Source organism: Balaenoptera borealis (assembly GCF_965194805.1).
Source record: "Balaenoptera borealis genome assembly, chromosome: 10".
NCBI classification, from domain to species: Eukaryota; Metazoa; Chordata; class Mammalia; order Artiodactyla; family Balaenopteridae; genus Balaenoptera; species Balaenoptera borealis.
This window is the reverse complement of record NC_138874.1, coordinates 9,133,991-9,147,213: the sequence shown is the minus strand read 5'-3', so window position 1 is coordinate 9,147,213 and position 13,223 is coordinate 9,133,991. Positions and strand designations below refer to the sequence as shown.

The window sequence follows — 13,223 nt, the reverse complement described above, 5'->3', positions numbered from 1 at the left end:
TGGGGCTTTTGAGGACTGGGAATTAGGAGAAGTCAAGGGCACGGGGAGAGTTGAGAAGCTCCAGGGTGTTAGGCAGTCATTGGTCCAGAGATGGAGCAGGGGTGAGGAAAACCCTGTGTGTAGGCTATGTGAGTTCTGGCGGTAGGTGGGAGAGACGGTCAAAGTTAACAGTCTAAATGGCAGTTTGGAATTATTGATGGCTTTCAATTATCAAGCTAAATCTCCTTATTGAGGGGACGCAAGCACAGAACCAACAGAGAGCCCTAAAGATGTTCTCCGGCAGGTGGCCTGGCCTTGTAACACTTGGCTCTTTGCTGCTTGTTTTGCTCATCTTTGAAACAGGAACAACTAGAGCCTACTTTAACCTTGGTGTGGTGCTTTACCAGTGATTCTGTGCTGTGTACAGTGTCCTATTTCATTAAGCATTGTTATTTAATGTAAACATTTTGGGGCAGCATTTTTCAAATGCCACAAGGTTACAAGCTCATGTTTTATGAGCCCCATTTACTCCCTGTTGTGAATTAGTATAATTTAGTCTACACTCCCTCTCCACACACGTTTTCCCCCTTTCATTTTGTAAAGTCAGATTTTCACTTTCCTTAAAGCAGGAATGAAGAAGACCCTGCAGGATGAGATTGACGCCATCCTGCGGGAGAGGATTATGGTGCTTGACGGAGGGATGGGGACCATGATCCAGCGGCACAAGCTGAGTGAAGACGACTTCCGAGGACAAGAATTTAAAGATCACGCCAGGCCCCTGAAAGGCAACAATGACATTTTAAGTATAACTCAGCCCAATGTCATTTACCAAATCCATAAGGTAAAGCATCCCCAGGTCCTTATATTTTCATCCTGTCATTCCGAAAGGCCTTTGGTGTCCTGAGGGCAGACCACTGGGCAAAGTGCTCTGGGGGAGACGGAAGAAAGGGATGACTTGTTCAGATAGAGGTGGCTTATTCAGAAAGCAGGTTTTGGGCACCATGTAAAAGTCATGCACGGTATTGAGCATTCAAGATAAGGAAATGAGGAGGGCAGGTTTTCTGCCTTTGAGGCATTTCAACGACAGTGAAAAACCATAAAATCCTGGACAAGTTAAGGTTTTTACCTACACTAACTTATTTAAGTCACCACAACAGCCCTGATGAAGTAAAACTGAAAGGTAGTTGTTATTCTCATTTTGTAGATTTGGAAACTGAGCACCTCAGAGTTTAAATAACTTGCCTGACGTTACAGAGGTTTACTGACTTGAAGTCCCGTGTTCTTTCATGCCGTTTTCCTGTCTTTAATAAAAATGACTAGCCTTGGTCAGGGAACTAAGATCCTGCAAGCTGTGTGGCATGACCAAAAAACAAATTAAAAAAATGGCTAGCCAACATAAAGAAATCAGAAGTAAGTAACTGGGTATTGCTAGACTTTTAAAATTTAAGAATAAGTGTAGGACTAAACTGTTTCATAGCTTATCATGGGAATTTCATAGGATTATGACTAGAAGAGATAATAAGGTGATTTAATCTGTTTTTCTGGTCTGGATTCAATTTGAAGGACAAACATATTTACCAGGGAAGTAAGAAAGTTTTATCTTTTGGAGAAGGACATTGTTATAGGTGTTTCAGACTTTTTTTAAAAAATTGAGGCATAATTGACAAAGAACATAACATTGGTTTCAGGTGTACAACGTCATGATTTGAAATTTGTATATATTGTGAAATGGTCACCATAGTAAGTCTAGCTAACATCTGTTACCCTACACAGTTGCAAATTTTTTTTCCTTGTGATGAGGATTTTTAAGATCTACTTTCTTAGCAACTTTCAAATATACAATGCAGTAGTATTAACAATAGTCACCATGCTGTACATTACATCCCCATGACTTATTTATTTTATAACTGGAAGTTTGTACCTTTTGACCCTTTCATCCATTTCCCCTTCCCTCCACCCTCCACCTCTGGCAACCACCTTCCTTCTTTTTTATAGCTCAGTTATATTCCATTGCATATGCATATAACATTTCCTTTATTCAGCCATCAGTGGACACTTAGATTGTCTCCATATGTTGGCAACTGTAAATAATGCTGCAGTGAACATGGGGGTGCATCTATCTTTTTGAGTTAGTGTTTTTGTTTTCTTTGGGTATTACCCAGAAATAGAATTGCTGGATCATATAGTAGTTCTATTTTTAATTTTTTGAGGAAACTGCATTCTGTTTTCCATAGTGGTTGCACAAATTTACATTCCTGCCAACCATGTGAGAGGATTCCCTTTTCTCCACCTCCTCACCAACACTTGTTATTTCTTATCTTTTTGATAATAGGCATTCTGATAGGTGAGAGGTGATATCTTGTCGTTTTAATTTGCATTTTCCCTGATGATTAGTGATGTTGAGCATCTTTTCATGTACCTGTTGGCCATCTGTATGTCTTCTTTGGAAAAATGTCTATTCAGATCTTCTGCCCATTTTTTTTTTTTGGCCGTGCTGCGAGGCATGTAGGATCTTAGTTCCTCGAGCAGGGATCGAACCTGCACCCCTTGCAGTGGAAGTGTGGTGTCTTAACCACTGGACTGCCAGGGAAGTCCTGTCTTCTGCCCATTTTTGAATTAGATTGTTTGGATTTTTTTTTGCTACTGTGTTGTATGAGTTCTTTGTCTATTTTGGATATCCTTATCAGACACATGATTTGCAAATATTTTCTCCCATTCAGTAGGTTGCCTTTTCATTTTGTTGATGGTTTCCTTTGCTGTGCAGATACTTTTTAGTTTGATATAGTCTCACTTGTTTATTTTTTGCTTTTGTTGCCTTTCAGACTCTTCTTAAAGAAAAAAAACTCAAACAAATCAGTGATTAAATGATTTATTGAGGGTGGAAGGGATCCTTCTCTTGGGTGATCAAGACTTTGTTCTAGATCAGATGCAGAATGGTTTTCATTTGAAGAAGAGCTAGGAATGCCTTTCCTTTGGTCATAATGGAAATTGTAGTTACTGGAAGATTTTAAATTGGTCCTTGAAGAGTTTTGGTTCTACGAGTTTTTCTGCGAGGCCTGAGAGTACGTAGTCAAATAGCATTATAAAATTCCAGTATATTGTGGATTGGGAATGCCATCATGGGTATGAATTGCTTGGCGTGGTTACAAACATCAGTTCTTATTATGCAGTTGGTGAAATCACCACCCTCCCCCAACCCCCGACACCCAGCCCAGCCCAGCCCATGACTTGTGGTTTTGTCCTTATTCAAGTGGATTATCACTAGAGTATGAGCTTCCTGAGGGCAGGAATTTGGGCCTGCTTTTCACTGCTGAATCCCTACTGCCTAAAACAGTATCTTGCACATAGTAAGTCAGTAAATTTTTTTTTTAAATAAATTTTATTTATGTATTTATTTTTGGCTGTGTTGAGTCTTTGTTGCTGTGCGTGGGCTTTCTCTAGTTGCGGCAAGCGGGAGCTACTCTTCGTTGCGGGGTGCAGGCTTCTCATTGCAGTGGCTTCTCTTGTTGTGGAGCATGGGCTCTAGGCGTGCGGGCTTCAATATTTGCAGCATGCGGGCTCAGTAGTTGTGGCTCGCAGGCTCTAGAGCGCAGGCTCCGTAGCTGTGGCACACGGGCTTAGTTGCTCCGTGGCATGTGGGATCTTCCTGGACCAGGGCTCAAACCTTTGTCCCCTTCATTGGCAGGCGGATTCTTAACCACTGCGCCACCAGGGAAGTCCCAGTAAATGTTTTTTGAGGGGACGAATCTTTGTCCTGTGAGTTAGGTAGGCATGTAGATAGAAAAGCAAGTTTCCGAAGATAGGGACGTGAAGCAAAAATGACTTTAAATACCATAAGGTGTAACCTAGCTGTCCCATTCGTGGGGGAATATTGACTAGCTGGAGTTCTCTGGATGTAGAGACCGTGTCGTGTTCATGGGTGAGGAAGGGAAAAAGACTGGGTTATTTGCACACTTAGTTATTTCTAGTGGAGTTACTGACCATAGAGCTGATCCCCTGATACTTAATTTTAATGGAATGGCCAGGTTCTATTTGAAGTGCAAGCGTCTGAGACTAAGCTTTTTTGATTGTAATGTAAGCGCCTGACATTAAGCTTTTGGTTGCTGAGGCATTGTTTAAGAGGCATCTATGTCAATAAACACCCTGCCAGCTGTGTGACACATCTGCTAGCTAAACATCACAGTCATTCCTGCCCAACCCACGCCTTCCCCCAGCTACCTCACTGTATGGCCCGGGCATGCCTGTACTCTCCAGGACCCGTGGGCAATAAACCTTGTTTGTTTTCAAAAGTTCCCTGATGGTTGTTGCTGAGGTGAGTCTTGCAATCATAATAAGAACCAATAGCGCCAGTGTAGCTGTGGCATTGGCTTGGTCCTGGCTCAGCACAGGCGGTAAGGGCCCATGTGAGTGCCTCAGGCATTCCTAGCTTATCACTGTTGATAGGCTGAGACCAACAGGAACCAATATTTAAAACACCTGTTGGTAGCCTGTGGCCTTGCTGTCATTAATGGTCTCCTTTAATCTTGACAGCTTTCTATTGATACATGCGAAAACTGAGGGGTAGAGAAATTAAGTAGCTTGCCCATATCACACATGTTTTCAATTGGTGAGAATAGGCTTGTAATCTCAGGGGTGTCATATCCGGAGCCCACGAGTGGGATATTGTTCCGGGAAAGAAGGTGGAGAGAAAGGGTGAAGAGCTAGAAGGAACACCTTTTAAACTTTATATTATTTAAAATTTTAAATCTACACACAATTGGAGAAAATAATAACTAGGAATTTAGAAATATTTTTTCCCTAATTATAAAGACAATATGTGTTCATTGTTACAAACATAAAATGTCTAGCTAGATGCTGTAGAAAGCATAAAGGAGAAAAGTAAAACCACCTGTAATATCGATACCAAGACATAATTGCCATTCACATATTTTAATTTATATTTCAGTCTAGTTTTCTGTGTTTGGATTTTTAAAATTAAATTTGGATTATTATTACTTCATACTATTTTATAATTTGCATTTTTTACTTAATACCATGAGCATTAAATATCCTGAGACATGGTTTTAATAACTTCATAATAATCTATTCTACATATATATCATCATTTACTTAACTAACCTTATTCTTGGACATTAAGGTTGTTTTCAGTTTTTCTTGCTCTTTGTTGAAAAACTAAATTTTAATTTGTTCTTATAAAACAGAACCCATAGATAAGAATAAATTCCCTTTTAACCACTATTCCAAATTTCTATTTTTTCCCCAGAGATAACCACTTATACTAGTTGGTGTATGTCTTTCCAGATCATTTGTTATGCATTTATGTATATGTATATATTACGTATGTATGTGTATACATATAGATATCTGTAGAAAACTCAGTACTATTTGTGTGTATGTATGTTTTAAACTGAATGGTGTCATGGTTTACATATCAGTCAATTTTGTTTTTCTACTCAATACTTTTGGAGATTTTCTGTGTTAGTATATGTAGATATATGTGCACACTGTTTTTTAGCTGCCACATAGCATGTAATAAAATGGACATATTATAGTTTATTTAGCCATTTCCCTAGTGATAGATAGTTGGGATGTTTGTGACTTATTATAAATGTGTGAACCTTGGTTTTCATTTCCCAGCTCTTCTGCAAACAGTGTCCATCTGCTTAGGTGGGGTTGGGCTTACTCACTATTGGAAGATCAAGAGATTCCAGAATTTTCATCGGATTGAGGTTGAGATGGTGTCCAAAGAGTGAAACAAGACAGAAAGGTTTCAAACAGGGAGAACCGGAGGGCACCGAGGTCCTCAGGGTTTCGTAAGGGTGCAGATGTGGCTCAGAGGGACCAGGAGCTGTGGGCTGAAGCGACTGTGGTCAGAATCAAGATTGCAGAGATAGTGCCCTTCTCAGCGGGGCTCTGACCGCGCTGAAGCAGAGAGCTGGCAAAGGAACAGAAGGAATGTTTGTTGAGGGCCATCGTGTGCTAGAAGCTTGGCGTGTGATCTGTACCATCATCTGGCCACCCGGTGAAGTAGGGTTAAACTACTTTCAAATGAGGAAACTGAAACTCACAGAGTTTAAGGAACTTAATTCACACCGCAAGTGAACTTTGTCTGAATTCAAGTTCTGTGTTTATTTATTCATACCACAGGCCTTTCTATGAAATCCGTAGGTCTTTTTGCATCCCCAGCCTCTATCTAGTACAGTGCCTTGCACTTAGTAAGTGGTCAAAAGATGTTTGGTGGCCTTGGTGAGGAAAAGACTAGTTTATTGTTGGGGGACAGGGATTCTAAAACTCATAGCATTGACATTACTTTCTCTCGTGGCAGGATTACTTGCTGGCTGGGGCAGATATCATTGAAACAAATACTTTTAGCAGCACTGCTATTGCCCAAGCTGACTATGGCCTCGAACACTTGGTAAGGATTTCATTTTTCCTTGTATCTAAGATATTCATGAGCGTTTGCTGCATTGGTAATTGCTAGTGAGAAAACCAGCCAAAGCTGCAGAGTCAAGCTAATGCCTAGTTATGTATTATTTGTGGTCAGATGGGGAAAATGGTTAGAATCGCTTCTGCTTATAAGCACAACAGCCCATTCATTTTCCAGCTGGTTTCTTTATGGGCAAGTAATAATCAAATAAAAACGATACTTATTATGCAGTGACTGTGAATAAAAGCATAATGATTGGCCATGTGCACAGTTCTGTGAAGCCTTTTTAAGTCGGGTGACAGATTTGGTTTCCTTTTTTAAAAAAATTGTGGAAAAATACAGGTAACATAAAATTTACCATTTTAACCAATTTTAAGTGTACAGTTCAGTGGCATTAAGTACATTCACATTGTTGTGCTACCGTTACCACCATCTGTCCGTGGAACTCTTTTCACCTTGTAGAACTTAAACTCTGTACCCATTAAACAATAATTCCCAATTTTCCCTTCCACCTCAGCCGTTAGAAACCACCATTCTACTTTCTGTCTCTATGAATTTAACTCCCCTAGCTACCTTATATGAGTGGATCATACAGTTTTTGTCCTTTTGTGACTTATCTTGTTTCACTTAGTTTAATGTCCCCAAGGTTCACTGATGTTGTAGCATGTATCAGAATATCGTACTCTTTCGAGGTTGAATAATATTCCACCGTATGGATATGCCACATTTTGTTTATTCATTCATCTGTTGAGGGACATGGGCTGATTCCACCTTTTGGCTACTGTGAACAATGTTGCTATGAGCACGGTGTACAGATAATCTGTTCTTCATCCCTGCTTTCATTTCCTTTGAGCATATATACATAACCAGAAGTAGAGTTGCTGAACTATACACTAATTCAATGTTTAATTTTTTGCGAAACCACCATACTGTTTTCCACAGTGGCTGCATCATTTTGTATATCCGCCAATAGTGTACAATGTTTCCAGTTTTTACACATCTTTGCCAGCATTTGTTCTGTTTCTCTTTTTGTTTTTTCCTGATAGTAGGCATCCTAGTGGGTGTGGGGTAAAGGATTTCATTTCTTTTTAGTCAACAAGATGCTTCCATATTCAAATTTTGTAAACTGATAATGATGAAAATATATGGTAGATGCTGAGGTCCCCATTTCTGGGTGGGATTTTTCCAGAACGTGCCTCTGTGTTCATGCACGTAGTCCTGAGTGCTCTGACACTGTTTTCCCTCCTGGTGATGGGGCTTTGTGAAATCACTTGCCTTGTGGGTTATCAGGGGAATTATTTGAGGGCAGGAGTTGGCAAACATTTTCCGTTAAGGGCCAGACAGTAAATATTTAAAGCTTTGTTGGCTACGTACAGTCTCTTTTGCAACTACTCAACGCTGGCATTATAGTGCAAAAGCAGCAACCAGGACATGGAAGCAGCCTAAGTGTCCATCATCGGATGAATGGATAAAGAAGATGTGGCACATATATACAATGGAGTATTACTCAGCCATAAAAAGAAATGAAATGGAGGTATTTGTAGTGAGGTGGATGGAGTTAGAGTCTGTCATACAGAGTGAAGTAAGTCAGAAAGAGAAAAACAAATACAGTATGCTAACACATATATACGGAATCTAAGGGAAAATAAAGGTCATGAAGAACCTAGTGGCAAGATGGGAATAAAGACACAGACCTACTAGAGAATGGACTTGAGGATATGGGGAGGGGGAGGGGTAAGATGTGACAGGGTGAGAGAGTGGCATAGACATATATACACTACCAAATGTAAAATAGATAGCTAGTGGGAAGCAACCGCATAGCACAGGGAGATCAGCTCGGTGCTTTGTGACCACCTAGAGGGGTGGGATAGGGAGGGTGGGAGGGAGGGAGATGCAAGAGGGAAGAGATATGGGAACATATGCATATGTATAACTGATTCACTTTGTTATAAAGCAGAAACTAACACACCATTGTCAAGCAATTATACTCCAATAAAGATGTTTAAAAAAAAAAAAAAAGCAGCAACAGACAATACGTAAATGAATGGGCTTGAGTGTATTTCGGTAAAACTTGCAGGCACTGCTTTGTATGTGTCTGCATGCTTGCTTTATTTCCTAGCGAGAGGGTTCATGGCCCTTCTCCAAATTCTCAAGAGTTTCATAATCTACAAAAACTTAAGACCCACTGATTCCAACCATTGTACGGTGTAGGAAGCCAGGACCTGGAGGAGTTCCTAAGGGAACCACCCGGGCAGGTAGTGACAGAGCTGGTTTTAGAACCCAGGTCTTCTGTCTCTGAAGCCCCTGCTTTTTCCATTACTATGCTATTTTCTAACTCTCAGAATATTTCACTACATCAGCTTATTCTGACATGCCAGACGTCCAGAGATTGCCCTTTTTGCCAGATGGCTCATGGTTCTGTGGAAGACCGTAAAAGCAGTTCCCAAAGACTCTTGCCTTTCCTGTCGCCCTCAAGGCTGGGGCCGCTGGTAGGCCTTTTTGACTAAGATTTCATTCAGACCTCAAACTAATTCACTCCACCTTTCCTTACTGAATAAAACTGTGTTTTAGAAGGTCATGAATTCCTTATTTATTTTATGGAGGGAAAGAAGGACAAACTAACATTTGCAGTTGGTGTGTTAGGCCTATAGGATGAACAAGTGCTCTGCGGGAGTGGCCAGAAAAGCAGCTGAGGAGATCACTCTCCAGACAGGTAAGGAACAGTTTTCTCTCTTTTTTTTACAAAGATGTTTCCTTTGACATCCTCAGCTATAACATACTGTCCTTACTGCCCCTTTTCCTTTCGCGACAGTTGGCCTACAGCAGCACTGCAGACACCATCACGTACTTGTTTGTAGGTTACTTCTCTGCAGTTTCATAGTCAAGCATTCAGTGTCCCTCTGAATTGACTCTGTTTCCTTGGGCCTTGGGCTCAGGGTTTACGCTGTGTTTACTCTGCTGGGTGTTTTATCCTAACCTTGTAGCTAGAACCGTGACTTCCTTGTACATTTACAGCTAAAATGATTTGTCTCCCTTTGGAAGTATGTCTTTTGGTTATTGAGGCACAGCTGTTTTGGTTACATTGGTGATCATTAAGATATTTGATCTTCTCACTTGAAAGCTACCCTCTTCCCTGTGATTTTGCCTTATTTAGGTAAAGAGAGATTATCTTTTGAGCGTGTTCTACTTCATACCACTAGTGTCTTTGAAGGCGCTGTGTAGCACACAAAGAGGGTGGCATGAGAGTCAGTCTTGCTGGGATTTGAAAAGTGCCTCCCCGAAATAACTAGCCTCCTGGCTGGCTGCCATAAGAACACTTGGGCACCAGCTGGAGGGGAGGCTTTGAGGGTGGGAAAGGAATAGAAGAAATACATGGAGCCCCTGAAGATTTGGAAACGTGAAATTGTTGCCAACAGGGAAGACGTAAAGCAAAATTGTTGGGAAGTTAGACACAGCATACTAATGAAGCCTGAAGCAATTTATAGGAGCTCCGTTTCTGAGAGATAATGTTGAAATCGGAAGGGCATAGACTGTTGCCCCAACAAAGTCACAGGTCAGAGGCTATCAAACCAGCTGAAGCAGGGAAAGACAAGGACGTTTTTCTTACACCCACATTATTGTTCAGCTTTGGGGAAGATAAAGAATATTGGGGCTTGTAAGCTGTTCAAAGGCTGGGCTATCAGCTAGTGGGTAGTTGGCTCCAGTTAGATGGTAAAGCATAACCACCTGGTTAAAACCACCAAAGGTGATGAGCACTATGGCCCTGCCCTGTGTTCCGATATGTAAGGAACACAACATCTCCGGCTCCTTTAGAAGCACCTAGACTCTAGCCTAGAGGAAAGCTTATTAAAACATTCTTGAAAGAGTTTTAATGTGAGATTTGATCTGCTTCGTACTTGAATTTCAGGCTTTATAATTGTTCATCGTGATTTAATATTTTCCCCCAGCAAAGGCCCTGCAGTACAGCAGTGGAGAGCATTTCAAGATCAATGCTACTGTGAGGAACTTTTGCAAAACCTATGTTCACGACCTTCAGGGTTTCTTAACAGTAGGGAGAGAGAGCATTTGTCCAAGCATAGCTATGGTGATAGAAAAGGATTACTAACTGAAATTCTTTGAAGCCACATGTGTGAGAATTCAGAGTTTTTTGGGTTGGCTTGGCGGTAACATGTGCACATACTTTATATTTCATAATTTCCTCAGTGGGATCCAAGACAGCCTCATAATCAAACATCTATTTGCAGTAAAATCTATGAATCGTCCACTAAGTGAGGTAAAGACTATAAATAGCCTCTTGTAGTTTAGGAGAGGTCAAGTTTTGTTGTCAAATGAATTAAGGAAAAAAGTGGGGCTTTTGCGCTTTTTGGATTTCAGAGTTACGGACAAAGGATTATATACCTGTGTTCTAGGGGAAATCTGATAGCGTATTAACTTATGAGCTGTTTAGAGATTTCACACTTGTTTTTCTTTTCCTAAAGGAATTAAGAGATATGTGGCAGGAGCTCTGGGTCCAACTAACAAGACACTCTCTGTGTCCCCATCTGTGGAAAGACCAGATTACAGGAACATCAGTGAGTGTGAGATATAATCATTGACCTTGGGCAAGTACCTCTGTGTTTCAGTGATCTATAAATCTGTAAAATGGGGCCAATACCAACATCTACTTAAGGATTATTGTGACTTAAGGGCTTACAGCAGTCCCTGGAATGTAGTAAACATTAAAATAAAAAGTGAGCTGGGCTTCCCTGGTGGCGCAGTGGTTGAGAATCTGCCTGCTAATGCAGGGGACACGGGTTCGAGCCCTGGTCTGGGAAGATCCCACATGCCACGGAGCAGCTGGGCCCGTGAGCCACAACTACTGAGCCTGCGCGTCTGGAGCCTGTGCCCCGCAACGGGAGGGGCCGCGATAGTGAAAGGCCCGCGCACCGCGATGAAGAGCGGTCCCCGCTTGCCGCAACTAGAGAAAGCCCTCGCATGAACCAAAGACCCAACACAGCCAAAAATAAATAATAAATAAATAAATAAAGTAGCTATAAAATTAAAAAAAAAAAAAAAAAGAACTATGGTCTCTTGCAGCAAAATTTGGATTTAAAAAAAAAAAAAAAGTGAGCTATTATTAGTCATAGTATTAGTATTACGCATTTTGAGCCTGCTTTCAAAGGTGCGTGTTGTTGTGTTTGGGCTTCTTTATCAGCTGCAGAAATGAAACCAATCAAAATAAAACTTTAGACTGAGAAGTTGAGCAAATATAGACACCAGGCCTTGGTCAGTTATAGAATAACCCACTAGACTCCCACTTTATTTATCAGAAAGCAGTCCAAGCTATAGATGCATACTAGCATTGTAAACGTTGTAAACCACCATCTATAAGCATACTTACATTGAGAGTGTATGAAAAGTCTAGAAATCTAGGTCAATTTCTTAAGCATCAGACTACAAAAAAACAAAAAGTATTAAATGATCAGAGCAGAATAGTAATGATACTACGTGTGGTAATGAATTCTGTGTAGAAGACAAGTTCAGGCAAGTGTGGATTGTAGGTTTTGGTGACATACCACACTTTTCCACTGGGGGTTGCTCATTCTGGGCTGACGTGTGGCCAGTCCTCCCTCTGGTCTAGGTGTGGCAGTGAGGAGCTAATGTTTCCTGTCTCTTGTGCTGAATAGGATGAAGTAGGCTTCTCTATTGAATATATGAGCATCTTTTCTTTCTTGGGTGAGAGATCAAATGGGGAGAGGGGTGACCTCTCAGATGGAAGTAGACAAGACATTTCTAACAAAAATTTTATCTAGGAGTGATTAGACTCTTTGGTGTTTGAGAGTGAAATTGCCCCCCAGGCAGGTTTCTTCTCTGACAGAGTTGGTGTCAGAGGGCAGGAGCAAAATCTACAGCACCGCAGACTTTTACCCCAGAGGGTGTGAGAGAATGTGATGCAACCAGTGTTGTATCCAGATGAGTGTGACACGTTTCTCTAGTTGTTCCTCACACTCATCCCTGAATTGATTAACACCATCCCCAGAAAGATCTATTTTAAAGATCTTAAAAGTAAGAGCCAGGGCTCAAGAAATCATACACCTTTCCACCCAGCCACTCATTCTCGGCTCACACATGGGAAGTGAGCCCGTGTGCTAAGTGTTTAGGAGCATCTGTGTTCAGTTTGCTGGTTTAACTTCCATCACTGCCATGTTTCTTTTGTTGCCCTTAAATTATGCATTATAGACCAGCAGTGGTCAGTTTACCTGGCACCAGGCCTGAGCTCAGTGTGTCCTGGGCTTTCAGAGGGTGTCCATGACTAATGTCCTGGGTGTGGTTTGGTTTTTGCAGCATTTGATGAACTCGTTGAAGCATACAAAGAGCAGGCCAAAGGGCTTCTGGATGGTGGGGTTGATATCTTACTCATTGAAACTATTTTTGATACCGCCAATGCCAAGGTGAGTTAAAGGAGAAAAAAGCAGCTAGGCTGGGCTGGGGGCTGGGGTGCATCCCCTAATGTAGTGAGGAGACTGTAATAGCCATTATTAAAGTTCAATCAAATTCCTTGATTCCGTTTTATTCTTGAATATTTTTAACTGAGTCCAGTAGAATGAAGGAAACTTCAAAAGGTTATGTTTCTAACTTTTAAAAAATGTTTTTTTAATTATGAAAGTAAATATTTTCATATATAGCTACTATATGTACATAGATGCATAGGTAATAAATATATACGCATGGTTCTAAAATTCAGAAGACACATAAATGGGAATTCCTTGGCTGTCCAGTGGTTAGGACTTGGCGCTTTCACTGCCAAGGGCCTGGGTCCCAATCCCTGGTTGGGGAA

At 41.1% G+C, this 13,223-nt stretch overlaps 1 protein-coding gene across 4 annotated transcripts in view; it reads left to right on the top strand.

Moving 5' to 3' along the window:
* Positions 1–13,223, top strand: part of MTR (5-methyltetrahydrofolate-homocysteine methyltransferase) — a 124,080-nt gene that overhangs the window by 6,336 nt on the left and 104,521 nt on the right. For 3 of the 4 annotated variants that reach the window (XR_014249059.1, XR_014249060.1, XM_082407576.1), the window contains exons 2-6: positions 606–820; positions 6,305–6,394; positions 9,050–9,119; positions 10,885–10,977; positions 12,731–12,837. Coding sequence is in view for 1 of the 4 variants with exons in the window: in XM_082407576.1 (XP_082263702.1) it covers positions 606–820; positions 6,305–6,394; positions 9,050–9,119; positions 10,885–10,977; positions 12,731–12,837 (575 nt within the window). In the remaining 3 variants the exon portion in view is untranslated. The remainder of the gene's footprint in view (positions 1–605; positions 821–6,304; positions 6,395–9,049; positions 9,120–10,884; positions 10,978–12,730; positions 12,838–13,223) is intronic. The other variant, XR_014249061.1, reaches the window with a different exon arrangement.